Source organism: Zeus faber, assembly GCF_960531495.2.
Source record: "Zeus faber genome assembly, chromosome: 2".
Classification (NCBI taxonomy): Eukaryota; Metazoa; Chordata; class Actinopteri; order Zeiformes; family Zeidae; genus Zeus; species Zeus faber.
Genome location: NC_137189.1, coordinates 25485356 through 25503890, shown reverse-complemented (window position 1 = coordinate 25503890; position 18535 = coordinate 25485356). Strand labels below are relative to the sequence as shown.

Genomic DNA, 18535 nt, shown 5'->3' with positions numbered 1-18535 from the left:
CAAAAAAGCAAAAACACAGATAAAACCCATTGAATAGGAGTCAATGGATGATCTTAAAAAAATGCTTGTTTCTTAAACCTTTATTTAAAAAAAATATGTTTTAAAAATTTTTTTAAGTTGATCCAGTGACTTATGACTTGTTTTTATTTTTGTGAACATTGTGGTTCAGTGCTTGAGGATTAGGTGCCCAATAAATGTAGAACGTATTTATCTGCAACCGATCGATTCCTTATTGATCTGGAACAGCTGGGTTCAAGGTGAGACAGGAGGAGTGCAGGCGCAGTGTGCCAATTCCAAAATGTCAGCGTCGGTGGAGAAGAAACAAAATGGCGGAGCTTCCTGTTTGGTGTCATCTTGTTGTGTTTCAAATGTGAACTGAGAAAGAATCATCTGGTCGTGTCAGTTGTTCCTAGCGACCAAGCACGGAGGAATATGTTTACATTTTGGTTCCAAAAAAAATAATATTAATAATAATAATAATAATAATAATAATAATAATAATAATAATAACTAAATGAATTATTTGAATATGCTCAAAGTGGTGGTTAACGAAGCAGGATTTTTAGATTCTAGATTTCAACTTCTATATTATCCCACATTTCAAGGTGTAAACCTTCCTACAGTGCTCTGCCTTATATTGTTTATATGTTTTTAAGTTGTGTATTCACTAAAATTACTGCTTTCTGCTGAGAAAGCAGCAATTTTCCACATCTCTCCTGGAAAAATTAAGGTTAAACCAAAAGTCTAGAGTAATAAACATATACTGTATGCATACTAAAATATGTCCAGAACCTATAAAATATGCATTGTCAACACAGTCTGAATCTTTGTTTCTCAATTTCTAGTTTGAAATGTCTCGACGGATCAGTCACTCGGTTGTCATGGAGACGCTGTCCACCAGGGGGCCATCTTGACGCTCCTTCATCGACTTGTATGACTTCTGACGGAGTTAACGGACCTCTCCACCTATTCTCCTAGTGTCCCAGCCTCCTGGTTACCTAGATTCCTAGCATCCTAGTATTCTAGCCTCCTAATGTCCTAGAGTCATAGTCTCCTACTTCCCTTGTGTCCTAGAATCATAGCCTCTTAGTTTCATAGTATCCTAACCCCCTAGTGTCCCAGAGTCATAGTCTCCTACTCTCCTAGTGTCCTAGAATCCTAGCCTCTTAGTGTCATAGTATCCTAACCCCCTAGTGTCCCAGAGTCATAGTCTCCTACTTCCCTTGTGTCCTAGAATCATAGCCTCTTAGTGTCATAGTATCCTAACCCCCTAGTGTCCCAGAGTCATAGTCTCCTACTCTCCTAGTGTCCTAGAATCCTAGCCTCTTAGTGTTGTAGTATCTTAGCCTCCTAGTGTCTAGAGTCCTCACACCCTTCAATTGATTACGATGCTTTGATTGATGTTCATGCTCGAGCCATGGCCGGTCTAACATCCTCACTTACTCGTGTACTAGCGTTCTTGTGTCCTAGTCTCCTAGCGTCCTAGAGTTTGTCCATTGAGTACGATGCTTTGAGTGATGTTCGAGCTAGGACCATGGTGGGTCTACATGTGACGCAGGGCCCTGGCAGGGCCCAGCAAGAGCCTCAGGAGGGTCAGGAGGGTGAGGAGAGTAAGGAGGGAGGGCGAGGTGGAGGAGCACCCCCTGGAGGGAAGAGGCCTCCTCTTCTTCTTGGGTCCGTTGCACAGCGGCGTGTTGCAGCAGGTGATGCACACTGAATTGAGGCGTCCAGTGCAGAACTGCTGGTAGCCAGAGGAGGCGATGAGACACGCCCCCGACGAGGCACACGACTTCCTGTAGTGGATACCTGTGTAGATATATAGAGAAGAGGGGATGAGACATGTCCCTGACGGGGCACAGCTTCCTGTAGTGGATACTAGTGATGCAGGACTGACAATGGAGTCCTACGTAGGCAACAAATATTTTAAATGACTCGTGAGTCGTGAGTCACTGTGTGTCAGTAACTGCAGCGACTGAAGTGCTGAATTGAGACATGAAGACCTGAGAACCCTGAGTGAGTGACGCAAGTGCCCCAAGCAGATGCAATGACACCTGAACTGGATTGCAAACGAGGATCCGTAAATCACACGTTCACGAGTTACACCATCTGTATCGAATGAACAAAGAGTTGGAAAATTTGACAAATCTTTTCACTGAGTCACTCGTCAGGAGCTGAATCTTCAAAAATAGTCTAACTTTTCATCACTAATGGATCCCTGTATATATATACAGAGAGGAGGCAATGAGACATGCCCCCACAAGGCACAAGACTTCCTGTAGAGATGAGAGAGAATAATTGTAGAGAGAATGATTACCATATTTATTAGTCTTATCATCTGAAGATACATTCTATTTTCATTGGGGCAATTTTTGTTTTAATATATTTAATTCCTTTCCATTCTTCTAGTGAGTTTCATGCCAATAAAGCATTCTTTTTTACCCATTCACAGAGTATATAAACATATAGTATATATTTTCCAAGCAGAGAACAATGGATCCCTCTATATCCCTGTATATATCCCTGTATATATCCCTGTATATATCCCTGTATATATCTACAGAGAGGAGGCAATGAGACACGCCCCCACAAGGCACAAGACTTCCTGTAGAGATGAGAGAGAATAATTGTAGAGAGAATGATTACCATATTTATTAGTCTTATCATCTGAAGATACATTCTATTTTCATTGGGGCAATTTTTGTTTTAATATATTTAATTCCTTTTCATTCTTCTAGTGAGTTTCATGTAAATAAAGCATTCTTTTTTACCCATTCACAGAGTATATATACATATAGTATATATTTTCCAAGCAGAAAACAATTCCAAGATAAACATGGCAAAACTTTATTTAACATTTTTTCTCTCTACAGATATCATGTTTTTTAAATGTTTATGTTTATGTTGTTTTTTTCTATATCCTAAACATTTCTGCGTCAGAGCTTTATCTTTTCTGTCGGGTCAAACAAGCTTCTTGTTGAATTTAAACTTGGATGGAAAACGTTTGGATCGATCTAAGAGAAGAAATATGATTTTTTTATTCATAAACCCAGTGTCTCTCTGAGCATCAATACAGGACGTTCATCCTCTCTGTCTGAAATATTGATGTGTTTAAAGCTACGGTTAAAGTATAACTTTAAGCATATGCGTAAGAGAAACCCAACTAGTAATGGATATATCTCTGCATAAAGGGCACCACAAGTAGAGGCAGCTGTGGATAGCACACATGCCTGTGGGTAGAGTATGTCAGCACTGTAGCCAAAGGCAGTTTAGCAAGGGAGATTAGGGGGTGCCGTGCCACCAATATTGTCTAGGAAAGAGGGGATCCAGAAAACAGGAGAAGGGGAAGCTCATGTCAGAAGATAGTGCTGGAAAAACATGAGAAGGATCCACCACAGAAAGGAATGTAGGAAGGACTCTATAAGTAGGAGCAGCCAATGTATAAAACAGGTGTGCCGTTGTTCTGCAGACCAGCTCGGCTTTTGTAACTTTGTAGTAAAAGTCTACCTGAGAACTCAACTTCACCTCGACTACTGCCTTTTTGATAAAGAATCGAAGACGTATTCTCCATGACATAAATTGGCATCACAAACAGGATTGGAAAGAAGGGTCTGAAGAGCTGCCGAACCCCAGGGAGGGACCGGACCACACAATAAGAGCGAATAGCCTCTCCAAACAAAGGTAAGCAAAGTTCTTACTAATTGCTAGAAGTTTTTGTGTGGTTCAAGGCGACCAACCCCAAGGGCTGAGCAGTTAGTAAGACTCTCCAAATAACGAACAAATACTACAGATAATAAGCAGCAAAGGTGGTTTGGTTACAGGAAGTAGGAAAAGCATGCATAAGTGTTAAAAGCCTGTAGATACCGTTCTGTGTCTGAGTAAACATTAGAGGGCTGAATGGACAAGTCCCTATGGATACAACTTGAAGAACTGCTGCTTTAAGAAATAACAATTTTAAAGGTCTGAATGGGTAGGAAAGGGAAGGAAAGCCTGTGGATACCGCTTTTAGAGAAAAACTAAAGGAGTGCACAGATAGGAAAAAAGCGTGGTATAAAAGAAGAGAAATAGTAGGGTCCACACTAGGAGAATTAGCGGCGATACAACGACTACATTACAAACTAGTAATACTAAGAAAAACAGGTTGAAAAGGGTTAAATCAAGTAAAAGCACCGCCAGGTCCCAGGGTTGAGCAAGGAACAGGAATAACAGGGAAAGTTATAGCCCAGCCAGAAATATAAGTAGTTGTAACATTGAGGAAGGACCGATTATAGCAAAAACATTACTACTGGCAATTCACCTGAGAAGAGACATAAGATAAAGAAAAAAGAATAAAAGGAGGGAGGCCATGGAAATTAGGGGGATGGTAGCTCAGGCGGTAGAGTTGGTGGTCTAGTGATCTAAAGGTTGCTGGTTCGATCCCAGGCTCCTCCTGCTAGCATGCTGTAGTGTCCTTGAGCAAGACACTTAACCCCTAATTGCTCCTGATGGCTGCGTCCGTCGGTGATTGAACAATTGTAAGTCGCTTTGGATAAAAGCGTCTGCTAAATGAAAAAATGTAAATGTAATGTAATGTAATGAAATTAGGGAGACATCAGAAAAATGGGCTAAACAAACTAAAAAAAATAGTAACTAAATGGCCATAAGAGGAAACATTCAACACAGCATTGTGTGAGGAGATGGATGAAAAATTACAAAAATAAAAAAGAAAGAAAGGAAATAGGAGGGAGAAGGATCAAAAGAAAGAAGATAAGAGAGAGGAGTGTGCCTCAGGGTTAAGCGAAGAGCTAGTCCAAGCAGTGAAAGAACTTGAAAACAGCAGGAGGCTAGGAAAAAGGAGGAAAATAAGACCCCCACAGAGGTTCGTAATTATCCAATACTGATAAAGGGACACCAGGCACAATATATTCCATGGGGAACACAGGACCTGGAGGGTCTAGTAGCGAGACTACCTAATATAAATGAGGGAGCTAGCAAGTCAATCAGGATATTTGAAGAACAGACCATGGGAAAAGTAATAGCAGTAGGGGACCTAAGGATGAATACCCGACACGGATAGATCCAAAAGGGCAAGTGCTGAGGGACTCTGAGAATCCTGCCATCCAAAACCCAGTCAAAAGGTGGCGGATGGAGACAGAAAAAGACCCAGAGACAGACCCGATAATATCCGTCCTGTTTAGAAACTCAGTGATTGAGACACTGCCGGGACCAGTGAGAACCAAACTGGACTATGTGGTAGGATTGACCACATCCAGGAGCCACAAGGAATACTGTCACTATGTAATTTATGCAGTAGACAAATACCGCCAAAATGAACAAATTCTGACAAAGTGGGGCAAAAGAAAACTTACTGAACTCCAGTTGGAAGACAAAACTTCGAAAGGAAAGGAAAAAGGTACAAGGCATGGCGACTTCTGCCGAAACAGGCACCATAGCACCAGTCACTCAACCCGGTCCGTACCCAGTGCAGCAACCACAGGGCCAAAGGCCTCCTACAAATGCTCTAGTCAACATAAATACTCAAAATGCATGGTGAGCCCCAATGAATCTATCTCTGGGATAGAGAGAAAATATGTCAAAAGTGACCCCAAAATAGAAATCACAACCAAAAAGGACCACAAGGGGTTTGTTGGGGATGTCACCAACCAGGACACACCCATAGACGGTGCCCTTTCAATCCTTGGGTTTCCAATTCGTGGGTGTGGGAGTCTCTGCCCATGGGTAAGTGTTTAGGGAGGGAGACGGAGCCTTTCTGTCTGTGGTGCGCCAACATGGCGAGAGATTTTATTATTACCTTGAACAATAAGGTACGCTGGCCACAAGTATCAATCACAATTGATGATGTTGAATATTATAATAATGATGATAATGATGATGATGATGATGATAATCCTTTCGGGCGCAGGAGGAATGGAGTTGCTGGGCTGCTAACGAGAAAAAAATCTCTATGCCTCGAGTCGGACCAATCAGCAGTGCGTGGGCGCTGATTGGGCCGATTCAAGGCAGCTTGGCGACCGCGGAAAGGAAACCGTGCTGTCGTCCTAGCAGTAAGTAAGCAGGCTGATCAAGAACCTATGCTGCAGGTTAAGATAATAACAAAAGAGGTACACCAATGATGATAGATACTGTAGCTATTTGAACATGTGTAAATCCAAATTATGGCTCCCACCTCCCCATGTCTGGCAAATATGCAAAGACAGTTGGATTCTCGGGACAAACGCAGCTAATACCCATGACAGCTCCAGTAAGTCTTCAAACACATAGTACCCATATTAATATAAAAAAATACGCCAGTAAATTAACTAGGAAGGGATGCATTATGTAAATTGGGTTTGCAAATAATGTGCACCCCACAAGGAGTGATAATAGTAAAAGCAGGAATATCTACACAAATGCTATTGATACAGGAGCAGCCAGTGAATGTCCATTGGATAGGGGAAATTCAACAGGCAGTGGTTCAAACCATGAACATGGTGCAAAGACGTGTCTGTACGCTCCGGTCTCTCTGCGTGTTTGAGATGCGATTTTTCCAGAACAAGTCATGCTGGATCAGAAAGGGTTTAGCATTTCAGGAACAAATGAGAATGTTTTCCATTGTATATGCACGCTTATTGTTGAACTTCTTATGTCAAGTATGCAACCTATTATTTTTATTTTTTTCAAACCATGAACATGGTTTGAACCACTCACAATGGTGAATGTTTATTAGGGCACAACTCCCAAAAGCTATAGGATCCAGACTAGGATACCATTGCACGCTGCAGTTTTACCCAAACCAGGATCCAATATTAGAACAATTGTGCCAAATGGGGGCAGTAGGAAGAAAGGCCTAGATACAATCACAATATGTGATAATCGGCCCACAACGGGCAACAATAAAGGTTCAGGATCAACCACAAGCAGACATAATACAGAAATGGTTCCACATACCTAAGATGGCACCACATGTCACCCTATTGATTAACAAGGGGTATGAAGCCAAAGACTTAGGTATATTATGAAACAAGAAAAGAAGAAAGACTGGAAAGAAACATATAATCCTAAAATTCTCAGATGAAAATGCAAGTCTCATTAAAATACTCTGTTTCACAGAAGTATCAGGGGAACTACAGGAAGCTGATATTGCAGAAAAATGACAAATGCAGGAGAGAGGGGAAAGAAGCTAACAGGAAGTGTTGAGGGAAAAAATGGAACAGGTAATCCCAGAACAGATATGGTCAAAACATAACACTAATATAGGACTGGTGAAATCAGCTAGCCTGGTTCGGATAGTTCAGTACCATATAAAACCGGAAGCAGAAGCCGGAATAGAAGCCACAATAGAAGGTTTGAGAAAAACAAGGGTATTAATAAAAACTCAGAGCTGTTGTAACACCCCTTTTGCTACTGGTTTTGAAGGTGGATAAACAAAAATGGTGGCTGGTGCATGACTTATGGGCAGTGAATGAAGTGGTGGAAGACCAGCAGGCCGAGGTTCCAAATCCCCACACGTTGTTGACAAACATTTTTCCCGATGTATTGAATGAAGTATTTCACAGCAATAGATTCATGTGGAGCATTCTTTCTTGTACCACTGGCACAGGAGAGCGGACATTTATTTGCATTTACAGTACCTCAAGGGGAAACAATATACGTAAACACACATTCCTCAAGGTTTCAAGCATTCACTGCATTTTGAACCAAGTTCTGAGAGCAGACTTAGAGGAACTTACATTGAAAGGTACTCAGTGTACCTTTCAATGTCAGTTCCTCTAATTACAATACGTAGACGATCTGCTTGTGCATTTCCACTTCACTGGAACAGTGCCCCAGAGACTCTATGACAGTACTGCAGAAGATGGCGATAGGAGGACATAAAGTCTCCCAGAAAAAGCTACTAAAATACTCCCAACCAAAGGTAGTACTTGGGTCGCACGATAGCCCATCAAACGAAAGCAATAGCTCCTAGCCAGCTGGAAGGAATCAGCAAAGCCCAAAAACCACAGACAGTTAGACAAATTCTGATATTCTTAGGATGACAGGGTTTAGCTCAGACTGGATCGAGAACTATGCCCTAAAAGCAATGTAACAGCAGCCTCTGAAAATATAACACAGGAAATGCAGGGAGCAAGCCCACTAGCAAACCCGGATTACACTAAACCATTTCTCCTGTATGTGGCCTGCACTTGGAATGCATGAGTGTTATTTGCAAAAAGGAAATGTTTGTGTAGGGCCATTATAATGTGACAATAGACACAAAAAAGTGCAGATGACTATCAACAAGAAGGGAGAGTTTGTTCAGGATAAGAATTGGCCCACCTAATACGACACCCAAACCAACCACTCGCAGACATTCTCTGGATATATAGAGAAAACAAGCTACGCAACACCCTGGCAGCATTTTGGGATGCCACATGCACTCGACTGCAATTAGGACAGCCCATCACTTTGTTGACAGGTCATTGGGATAAAGCAATGAATAGTGATGTAACACCGCAGTACAGCAGAAAAAGGAGGGCATATAACGCTGACCCTGAAGTCAATAAGTTGAAGAACTTGAGACAGGAAGGCCAATGCAAGTAGAGATGACCACACCTGGGATTAGTTAGAAGAAGGAAGATGGGGAGCCATGCATATGAAAATAGCAATAGTAGCAGGAATAGGGCTTGTCATAGTTGGAATAATCTTCTTCTGCTTGCAGATTTCGCTGTAATGGCTGTGGTGGTCCACCCGACTGTCCATAGCGCAATCCTGACTGGGGGTGGCCGTTCTGTGTTGATGCCAAATCGTCCTGCAGAGCTTACGCAAGGAGGGTCTTCATGGACAAAAAGGCTCTGAACCATCTGGAAAATGAATTCCCTGCACTTTGACCTACTGTATGCTACACTAGGCCTTGCGATTGGATGACACCCCTGCTAGAAAAATTGTTCAATGATCAACTGTTCTAGGTTTGCACGACACCTGCTATATTTAGGTCTATATTTGGTAATCTTTTTCCGTTTATACCATAGAAAAGATGGTTTTGCATATTTTTATCCATCATGAATATTATTGTACAAAAAGTTTTTGCTGATAATCAAATATAACCATGAATGTTAATATTTCTATATTGTTTAAGAAGACAAATAATCTTTATTGGTCACACGACACATCTATATACACACAAACACACACGCTTTTTGGATGGTGGCTGGTGAAATGCGGCCTCTGCATTTCACCCATCCTGGCTTGTCCTTCCTCCGGGGGGTCCAGCCAGGAGCAGTGGGCAACATTCGTCAATGTGCCCGGGGACCAAGTGTCCATCACTGGTCGTAAGATGGTGAGCAGTGCACAGGCATTGCAGCAGTGCAATGCCTGTGCCACCGTGCCACCATGTTTGCAGCACACGGAGGCAAGAGGCCCCTGGAGTTTCCTTGAGAAGATATACACTTACCAATCTGACAGTTCGTCCCAGTCCACAAGCCTTGATTGAACAGTGGCTTTCAAACTTTATTTTCTTTTCTTTGTATAATGACAAACCATCAAAACCCAATTACCAATGGCTGGTATTTACAAATCGTGAGCAGAGCAAATTTGGGCGTAAATTAATATTTCTAAACACTGCTAAGCAATGCCTTATAAACTGATATTGTAGCTGAAACCATTTCTAAGTGAGGGATATTGTTACTTCCTTTAACTTAGTTCCTGGTTCTAGTCTCTTATTTCTTGTCTTTTACTTATTGTTTGTAGTCTCTTACTGTTTCTAGTCTCTTACTTCCTCTTTCTAGTTTCTTATTACCTGTTTCTAGTCTCTTACTTCCTGTTTCCATTCTATTACTTCATTTCTAATCTTTTACTTCCTGTTTTTAGTATGTTACTTCTTGTTTCTAGTCTCTTATTACCTGATTCTATTCTCTTACTTCCTGTTTCTAGTCACTCACTTCCGGTTTCCAGTCTCTTACTTCCTATTTTTATTCTCTTCTTGTTTCTCATATTTTTCTTCTTGTTTCTCATATCTAACTTCTTGTTTCTCATATTTTACTTCTTATTTATAGTCTCTACCCCGTACTAGTCTCTTACTTGCAGTTTCTATTCTCTTACTTATTTTTTCTCATATTTTACTTCTCCTCTCGTTTTTAACTTTTGGTTTGTAGTCTCTATCTTCCTGATACTAGTCTCTTACTTCCTGTTTCCATTCTCTTACTTCTTGTTTCTAGTCTCTTACATCTTGTTTCTCATATTCAATTTCCTGTTTCTCATCCTTTAATCTTGTTTGTAGTCTCTTACTTCCTGTTTCTATAGTCTTGCTTCCTGTTTCTAGTCTGTGAGGACCTGTTTCTAGTATCTTACTTACTGTTCTAGTCTCTTACCTCCGGTTTCTAGTCGCTTACTTTTTCTTTCTTGTCTCATACTTCTTGTTTCTAATTTCTTACTTCCCGTTCATAGTCTCTTACGTCCCGTTTATAGTCTCTTACGTCCCGTTTATAGTCTCTTACGTCCCGTTTATAGTCTCTTACTTCTTGTTTATAGTCTCTTCTTTCTCATATTTAACTTCTTGTTTGTAGTCTCTATCTCCCTGATGCTAGTCTCTTACTTCCTGTTTCTATTCTTTTACATTACATTACATTTAATTTAGCAGACGCTTTTATCCAAAGCGACTAACAATTGTTCAATCACCGACGGACGCAGCCATCAGGAGCAATTAGGCTAGCATGCTGTAGTGTCCTTGAGCAAGACACTTAACCCCTAATTGCTCCTGATGGCTGCGTCCGTCGGTGTTTGAAAAATTGTAAGTCGCATTGGATAAAAGCCTCTGCTAAATGTAATGTTAAATTGGCATTACAGATAGTGAGTGTGCACAAGGCATTAACATTGCAGTTAGAACTTTAAGTGGCTTTTTAAGTCACAGATTTCAAAATCACATGACAAATTTTGGAAAAAGAAGGGCGGTCCAATCCCCCACCAACAGCCCTGCACTGACTGGATGTGGACTCTGAAGCCATGGCCATTCTCAGAAGAGCCGCACCCCCTCCCACTAACTTCTTGTCTTATCTGAACCAGATTCAGAGAAGAAGGTCAAAACCTGTTTCATCCCTCTGTATCCAGTATGGAGATATTAAGAGGCTACATGCTAACTGTGTTAGCTCAATGCTTGGCTGCAGAGGGGATCAACTAGCCTAGCTCCTGTGAAATTAGGGAATTTCCCCAAAACCGGGAGTATCGTGGCTTTCGCTTTTCGCTTTCCCTAGTGTATGTCTGTTTTCCCCCTGTTTTGGTCTGTCTCTGGCTCCCTCTGCAACTCTGGTCCTCCCACTGCACACCTGACACATTCAGTAATCAAGCCAGCTGTCTCAACCTTCCTCGTCATTCCGCCTGTATATAACCTGTTCCCCGTGCACTCAGTCCTTATCAAATCGTCATCGTGTCTATTGCGTCAATACTACTACGTCATCCGACTCTGGTCCGGTCGCCCTGGTCTGTCCTGCCTGACCTTTCCGTGTCTGCCTGCCTGCCAGATCTGCTTTATGTTCCCGCCTGACCTTCCCAGCCTGCTGTGTTATCTCCTTCCCTCCTGGTCTCCCTTCAATAAACTCTTGATCTTTTGCACCTACTCCTGAGCCACTGTGTCCTGGATTTTGTTTCACCAGACAGCACTCGCGACAACGTGAAAAGACTGAAGGATATAGTAATGAATTGTGGAGTTAGACCGTTAAACTGTTTCTTATCATTTTTGTGGTCCGGATTCTTTTGGGTGGGCCTAAATCATGATTCAATGACCTGGAGCAGTCATACTCGGCCTGGCCCCTCCCCTAACACTTTATAACCACCGGATCAGAATCGGAGCATTGATGGTGAAATAAGATAAGCTTACAGCCTGGAGTTTGGCATAAAACTCTGTTTTGGGAATAAACACCTGGAGTAAAAGGTGTCATCAGGGAGACCGTGAACTCATGCCAAGTCTTGGCGCCAATCCTGTGGGTGCTTCAGGGCCTGAGCACCCCAGGAGAAGGTCAGACATCCAAAGAGAAGGTTGAGGAAAAACGAAAAAAAAAATGATGGGAAAAATGCAGAGGGAGACAGGGGCGCAAATTGCGCATTGAGAGGGAGCGAGCACTTTGAGGTGAGCAACTAGACACACCGCATTGTGTTCAGCAAAACATTTAAACATGGAAGTTACTCCAATGTAAACATTAAACACTTTTAATGCAACTGGGTGTGGTTTCAGGGAACACGCCCCCAGCATTTCAGAACAGAGGGAACTGCATTATTTTCCTTGATTTTTAAACCAAATTTTATATACTTGGCTATTTTTTAATCATTCAAATTTGGCTGGGTGGTTAATAACGTATTTTCCTGTGGTGTGACAAACTCAGAACACATTTATTTTTGCTTTACAGGGACTCCAAATACAAGTTAAATGGGTAAGCTTTAAGTGCAACGCTGTATTTTGGGTCTACGCAGGTGAGCATAGACCCCCCCCCCCACCCCGAAAACAGATCTGGAAGAATAAGAGAATACAGAGAAACTGCTGAGTAACAGAATAAAAAACCACAACATCAAGGTCAGACACTGCACGGAGGTTGGACCGATCGGTTCAAAAAAAGAAGGAATCCATAATGCTAAAAGCAGCTTCAACCAATCAGCACGCCTTTTATAGTCATATCATAAAGATAATACACCAATCACGTTTCAGGATCAGGCTGTCATAAATGTCCGAATCCTATTCTTTAGTGGTTCACACGTAGAATCATCATTAAATGGAAAAAAAAATACTTTCATGTTATTTTCTGGGACAAGTGTCTTTGGAAACGAAATCCAATTGAAGCACTCGTCCAACAACTCCATCATATATAATAATAACAGTAATGAGCTCCATGCTCCTCACCGTCGGCTTTGACCAGAACCTCTTTCTGGCACATGTCCTGCACGTTGACCGTGCAGTTGACGATAAACTCGGGCGTGGAGCAATCGTTGTGCTTCACCTCCTCACACTGGTAGCACTGGATCTGCAAGGCGGAGCCTGGAGGAGGGACAATATTGCCGACTGTTAGCATTGCTTAAGAACTGTGACTGATAATTATAGATAGATAGCAGTTTACAACCTTTCTTGATAGATGGCAGTATACAACCCTTTTACATAGATAGCAATTTACAACCTTTCTAGATACATGGCTTTATACAATCTGTCTACATACAGTAGATGGCAGTATTCAACCCTTCTAGACATATGTCAGTACACAACCTGTCTACATAGACAGCCGTATACAATCTTTCTGGACGGATGCGTGGATTATGGGACATGAAGACTGTTCATATGACATGCTGTAACACTGTAACATTGAAATAAAACACAAAGTATAAAAAACTGAATTATTACACTATCATAGGCGTATGCTGTGATGGTGATGAAAAGTTAACTAAATTGTTAATCAGAAATATTTTTTACGACAATTAATCCCCAGCTAAAATGTCCTGATAATGGTAGTCCGACTTAAAAATAGAAATCCTTCCCTACTGAGACATATGTATTATTATATCTATATATATAATATTCTCTGCATTACAATCTTTCAGGGCAAAGTTGATAGTAGAAACATTATGTGTACAGCGACAGTATATACAGTACACAGTATACTGCATACTGTACAGTGTGTGTGTGTGTCTGCTCAGTGTTGAGTGTGTAAAGTAGTTTAATGTGAAACTTTAGGGAAAGTGAAAAAACACAAACAGCTCAGTTGATGCTGTGCAGGCGTTAATTCCTGCACAGTAACTCTTTAACGTTGTTTTAAATGCCAGTGAGTCCACTCTCATTAGGAGACATTTCTCACACATCATTATTATTCCATCATGATAATTCAATCGTTATTCCAACTTTTCTTTCCCCCAGATCATCTCTGAGCTGATGGATGTACCAGTCATCCATCAGCTCCAGGTGATCTGCTCCAGATCCGAGGGAATCTGTAGAACCAGAAGGTTTTCATAAAAAGAATATATATATTTTTTTTTTCTAATTTGAAACCTTTCTACATAGATAGCAGTGTACAACCTTTCTACATATATAGCAGTATCCAACCTGTCGAGATAGATAGCAATAGACAACATTTCTATGTATATAGCTGTATACAAACTTTCTAGATGTATAGCAGTATACAACCTTTCTACATAGATAGGCGTATACTGTTCTAGATAGCTGGCAGTATACAATCTTCCTAGATGCATTTGTTAACAGTTGATATATTAATCACACTAATATATTCAGCTCATAAAATATATTAAATATTCTTTGGTTTCAATAAACCACAGAATATTTCACAAATCTCCAAACATAGTAGCAGAAACAAAATCTGTACAACAGCAAAAAACTAAACCCTAAAACCACACTAACAGTACGCAGTTCTGCCCTTCCCAATCGGCCTTCCCCGTTCAGTCCGTCGACAGTGCAGTTTATATACCAGTCCTGTTCACTCACGTGACGCCAGATTGTCTAGTACCTTCCACCCAGCTTTCCAGTGCCTGCCTGGTTCTGACCGTGTTCAGTCTTTTGGATTTTGGATTTACCCTTCGCCCATCTGATCGGTAGCCTTACAGACTGGTTTCCTGGTTTGACCAGGCAGTTTCCCTGTCTTCTGCCTGAGCCCAGTAAAAAAAAACGTCACGTTTACTTGATTGTGTCGGTTGGTCGTGCTGTTGGGTTCAAGCCCGTGTCAGCCATTACAGTATATGTGTGTTTAATTGACTTATCTTCCCATGGCTTTAAAAGACATTAAACTCTCATTAGTCATTATTTTTCTTCCAAACCCTCCCCAACCTTAAGACAGAATAATTAAAATGCAAACACTGCATATCAAGGATGAGGTATTACAGATCAGTAGCGTTTATTCCAGTTTATCGCTGTTGAAATGAACCACATCCAAATTCTCAAATAATTGCAATTAGGGGTCATCATCCTGATTATTTAAAATCCCTTTGCTAAATCATCACATTCCACTATCGCATCTTTACAGTGCATTTGTAATGGGAATTTTAATCAAATGTTAGAAATGTCGCAACAAATAAAATGCAAATTAGGTGAGTTTCCATCATTTTGCTTTCAGGAAAATGAACTTTACAGTATCTTATGCTCAAATGTAGGAGAAGGTAAAATAAATTTAGAATCTTTATAAGGTGGATGTGAATATGAAACTATGATAGTATACTCATGTAATAATTCACATTGTGATAACGACTGATTGTTACTCTTGTATCAGATTTTCAGTTCAATTAGGAAAAAATGTGTTTATGGGACATGAAGACTGACGAATGAAGATATGACACGCTGTAACACGTAACATGGAAACAAAACACAAGTATAAAAAACAGAATTATTACACTATCATAGGCGTATGCTGTGATGGTGATAAAAGATAACTAAATTGTTAATCAGAACTATTTTTTATGACAATTAATCCCCAGCTAAAATGTCCTGATAATGGTAGTCCGAGGTAAAAATAGAAAACCTTCCCTACTGAGACATATGTATTATTATATCATAATATTCTCTGCATTACATTCTTTCAGGGCAAAGTTGATAGTAGAAACATTATGTGTACAGCTACAGTATATACAGTACACAGTATACTGCATACTGTACAGTGTGTGTGTGTGTGTGTCTGCTCGGCGTTGAGTGTGAAAAGTAGTTTAATGTGAAACTTTAGGGAAAGTGAAAAAACACAAACAGCTCAGTTGATGCTGTGCAGGCGTTAATTCCTGCACAGTAACGCTTTAACGTTGTTTTAAATGCCAGTGAGTCCACTCTCATTAGGAGACATTTCTCACACATCATTATTATCCCATCATAATTATTCCATCATTATTCCACCTTTTCTTTCCCCCAGAACATCTCTGAGCTGATGGATGTCCAAGTCCTCCATCAGCTCCAGATGATCTGCTCCGGATCCAAAGGAATCTGCAGAACCAGGAGGTTTTTATAAAAAGAATCTTTTTTTTATTTTTTTTTATTCTCATTTAAAATCTGTCAGGTCTGGATAAGGAGACAGATGCCACTTTTATTCCATGCACAGCTTCCAATCCATCACCTTCACTCGAGGCTGGAAATCGGCTTCCATACCTAACGCTCCTAAAAAGAAAGATTTCTAATAATCCTCTAATAATTCAAATTCTCATGATCTAAAGCCACATAAAATGTATTTAAATCAACTGATCAGAGTGAAATGATGAATTAATGTTACATTATGTGGAACATTAATTCATGCCGTAGAGCTACGGCATGCATTGGCCAAAGTAAAGTTATATGATTTACAGTTCAACTTTATCATTACTATTAAATAACACATATTCAATCCCACATTCATTAGAGATTAATAACATGTATTGATGAATCAAAGGTTTAAATGATCGCCTGATTGGAGGACAGCAGGGAGATTTAATTCACGGAAACATTTGTCCTGATGCCTGGACACAGAATAGGATTTATATTTAGTGTAATAGCAAATGCATGCTATTTAGAGCAATATTCTTTTGTGTATGAGCGATAACAATAATAATAATAATAATAATAATAATAATAATAATAATAATAATAACCCTTATTTATATAGCGGGTTTCATACACAACATAAAACTCCAAATGCTTTACGTTTATATAAGGTAATCTAATAATAATATTATTATTAATAATAATAATAATAATAATAATAATAATAATAATAAATAATAAATAAATAAATAAATAAATAAATACAACAATAATTATAAAGAAACAAGCAAATCACAACAGCATCATAACAAAAAGCGTATCTTCAGTTATTTAGCATTACACTAGTTCCTCCTCTTAAGATTCATTCATACATTGCAATATTTTACTCGATGATGTGAAGATATGACGCTCACGCAGTAGAACGAGGTGGAGAAAAGAAGAACTGACCGGGACGTGATGAGAAAACGGACCCAATCTTTGCTTTTTGGGAGCGAAATGACATAAGCCCGGTTATCTTACAACATTTTATAAAATCGTCAGATTCCACAGTCGCATGCTGAGTTTCAGTCAAACCTACAGTGCAGGGATCTGTAAGCAGATGTTCGAAAAGTTGCAACGAATGAAATCCAGATGAGCTGAACTGGGTGGTCTGAGGAGAATCCACTTCACCCAACGATCCAACACCGATACATGGATTTTCTTCTGCCTTATTACACTATTATTAAGGGTTTGTAATGTAATGCATCAGAACCGACAGGTCTGGTCTCCAAATGACCTCCATCAGCCCAACGCTCCAGACCTGGACATTAGGATGAATGACACCGGACTAAACATGCGGAACAGCCCAAACTTCGCACCCACCTCTCTCCAGCAGAACTCCGAAAAAAGTGGCGAAAACGAGAAGCCGCATTTCTCCTCGGAAACCATCCGACGGGGGAGGCGTTAGGAGCGGATAAGACCGTGCGCAGGGGACCCGGCCATGGTGCTGCTGCTGGAGGTGGAGCTCTGGTGGAGATGGAGCTCTGGTGGAGGTGAAGCTCTGGTGGAGATGGAGCTCTGGTGGAGGTGGAGCTCTGGGGGAGGTGAAGCTCTGGTGGAGGTGGAGCTCTGGTGGAGATGGAGCTCTGGCGGAGGTGGAGCTCTGGTGGAGGATCAGTCTGGCGGAGGTGGAGCTCTGGTGGAGAATCAGTCTGGTGGAGGTGGAGCTCTGGTGGAGGATCAGCTCTGGTGCAGGTGAAGCTCTGGTGAAGGATCAGCCTGGTGTAGGTGAAGCTCTGGTGGAGATAGAGCTCTGGTGGAGGGTCAGTCTGGTGGAGGTGTAGCTCTGGTTGAGGATCAGCTCTGGTGGAGGATCATTCTCATTGAGGTGGAGCTTTGGTGGCGGTGGAGCTCTGGTGGAGGATCAGCTCTGGTGCAGGTGAAGCTCTGGTGGAGATAGAGCTCTGGTAGAGGATCAGTCTGGTGGAGGTGGAGCTCTGGTGGAGATGGAGCTCTGGCGGAGGTGGAGCTCTGGTGGAGGATCAGTCTGGTGGAGGTGGAGCTCTGGTGGAGGATCAGCTCTGGTGCAGGTGAAGCTCTGGTGAAGGATCAGCCTGGTGTAGGTGAAGCTCTGGTGGAGATAGAGCTCTGGTGGAGGGTCAGTCTGGTGGAGGTGTAGCTCTGGTTGAGGATCAGCTCTGGTGGAGGATCATTCTCATTGAGGTGGAGCTTTGGTGGAGGTGGAGCTCTGGTGGAGGATCAGCTCTGGAGGAGGATCAGTCTGGTGCAGGTGCAGGTGCAGCTCCAGGTGGAGATGGAGCTCTGGTGGCGGTGGAGCTCTGGTGGAGGATCAGCTCTGGTGCAGGTGAAGCTCTGGTGGAGATAGAGCTCCGGTAGAGGGTCAGTCTGGTGGAGGTGGAGCTCTGATGGAGGATCAGTCTGGTGCAGGTGAAGCTCTGGTGGAGGCGGGGCTCTGGTGGAGGGTCAATCCGGTGGAGGTGGAGCTCTGGTTGAGGATCAGCTCTGGTGGAGGATCATTCTCATTGAGGTGGAGCTTTGGTGGAGGTGGAGCTCTGGTGGAGGATCAGCTCTGGTGGAGGGTCAGTCTGGTGGAGGTGGAGCTCTGGT

The 18535-nt window shown here is 41.6% G+C and overlaps 1 protein-coding gene across 1 annotated transcript; it reads right to left on the bottom strand.

The window, feature by feature from the left end:
- Positions 1 to 1543: 1543 nt before the first annotated feature.
- On the bottom strand, positions 1544 to 17339 carry LOC307247677 (ly6/PLAUR domain-containing protein 1-like; the record flags this gene model as incomplete). Its single annotated transcript, XM_080023801.1, has 3 exons — positions 1544 to 1806; positions 12839 to 12973; positions 17291 to 17339. 3 exons carry the CDS (start codon positions 17337 to 17339, stop codon positions 1544 to 1546), a joined length of 447 nt encoding a protein of 148 aa, XP_079879927.1.
- Between the last annotated feature and the right edge of the window lie 1196 nt (positions 17340 to 18535).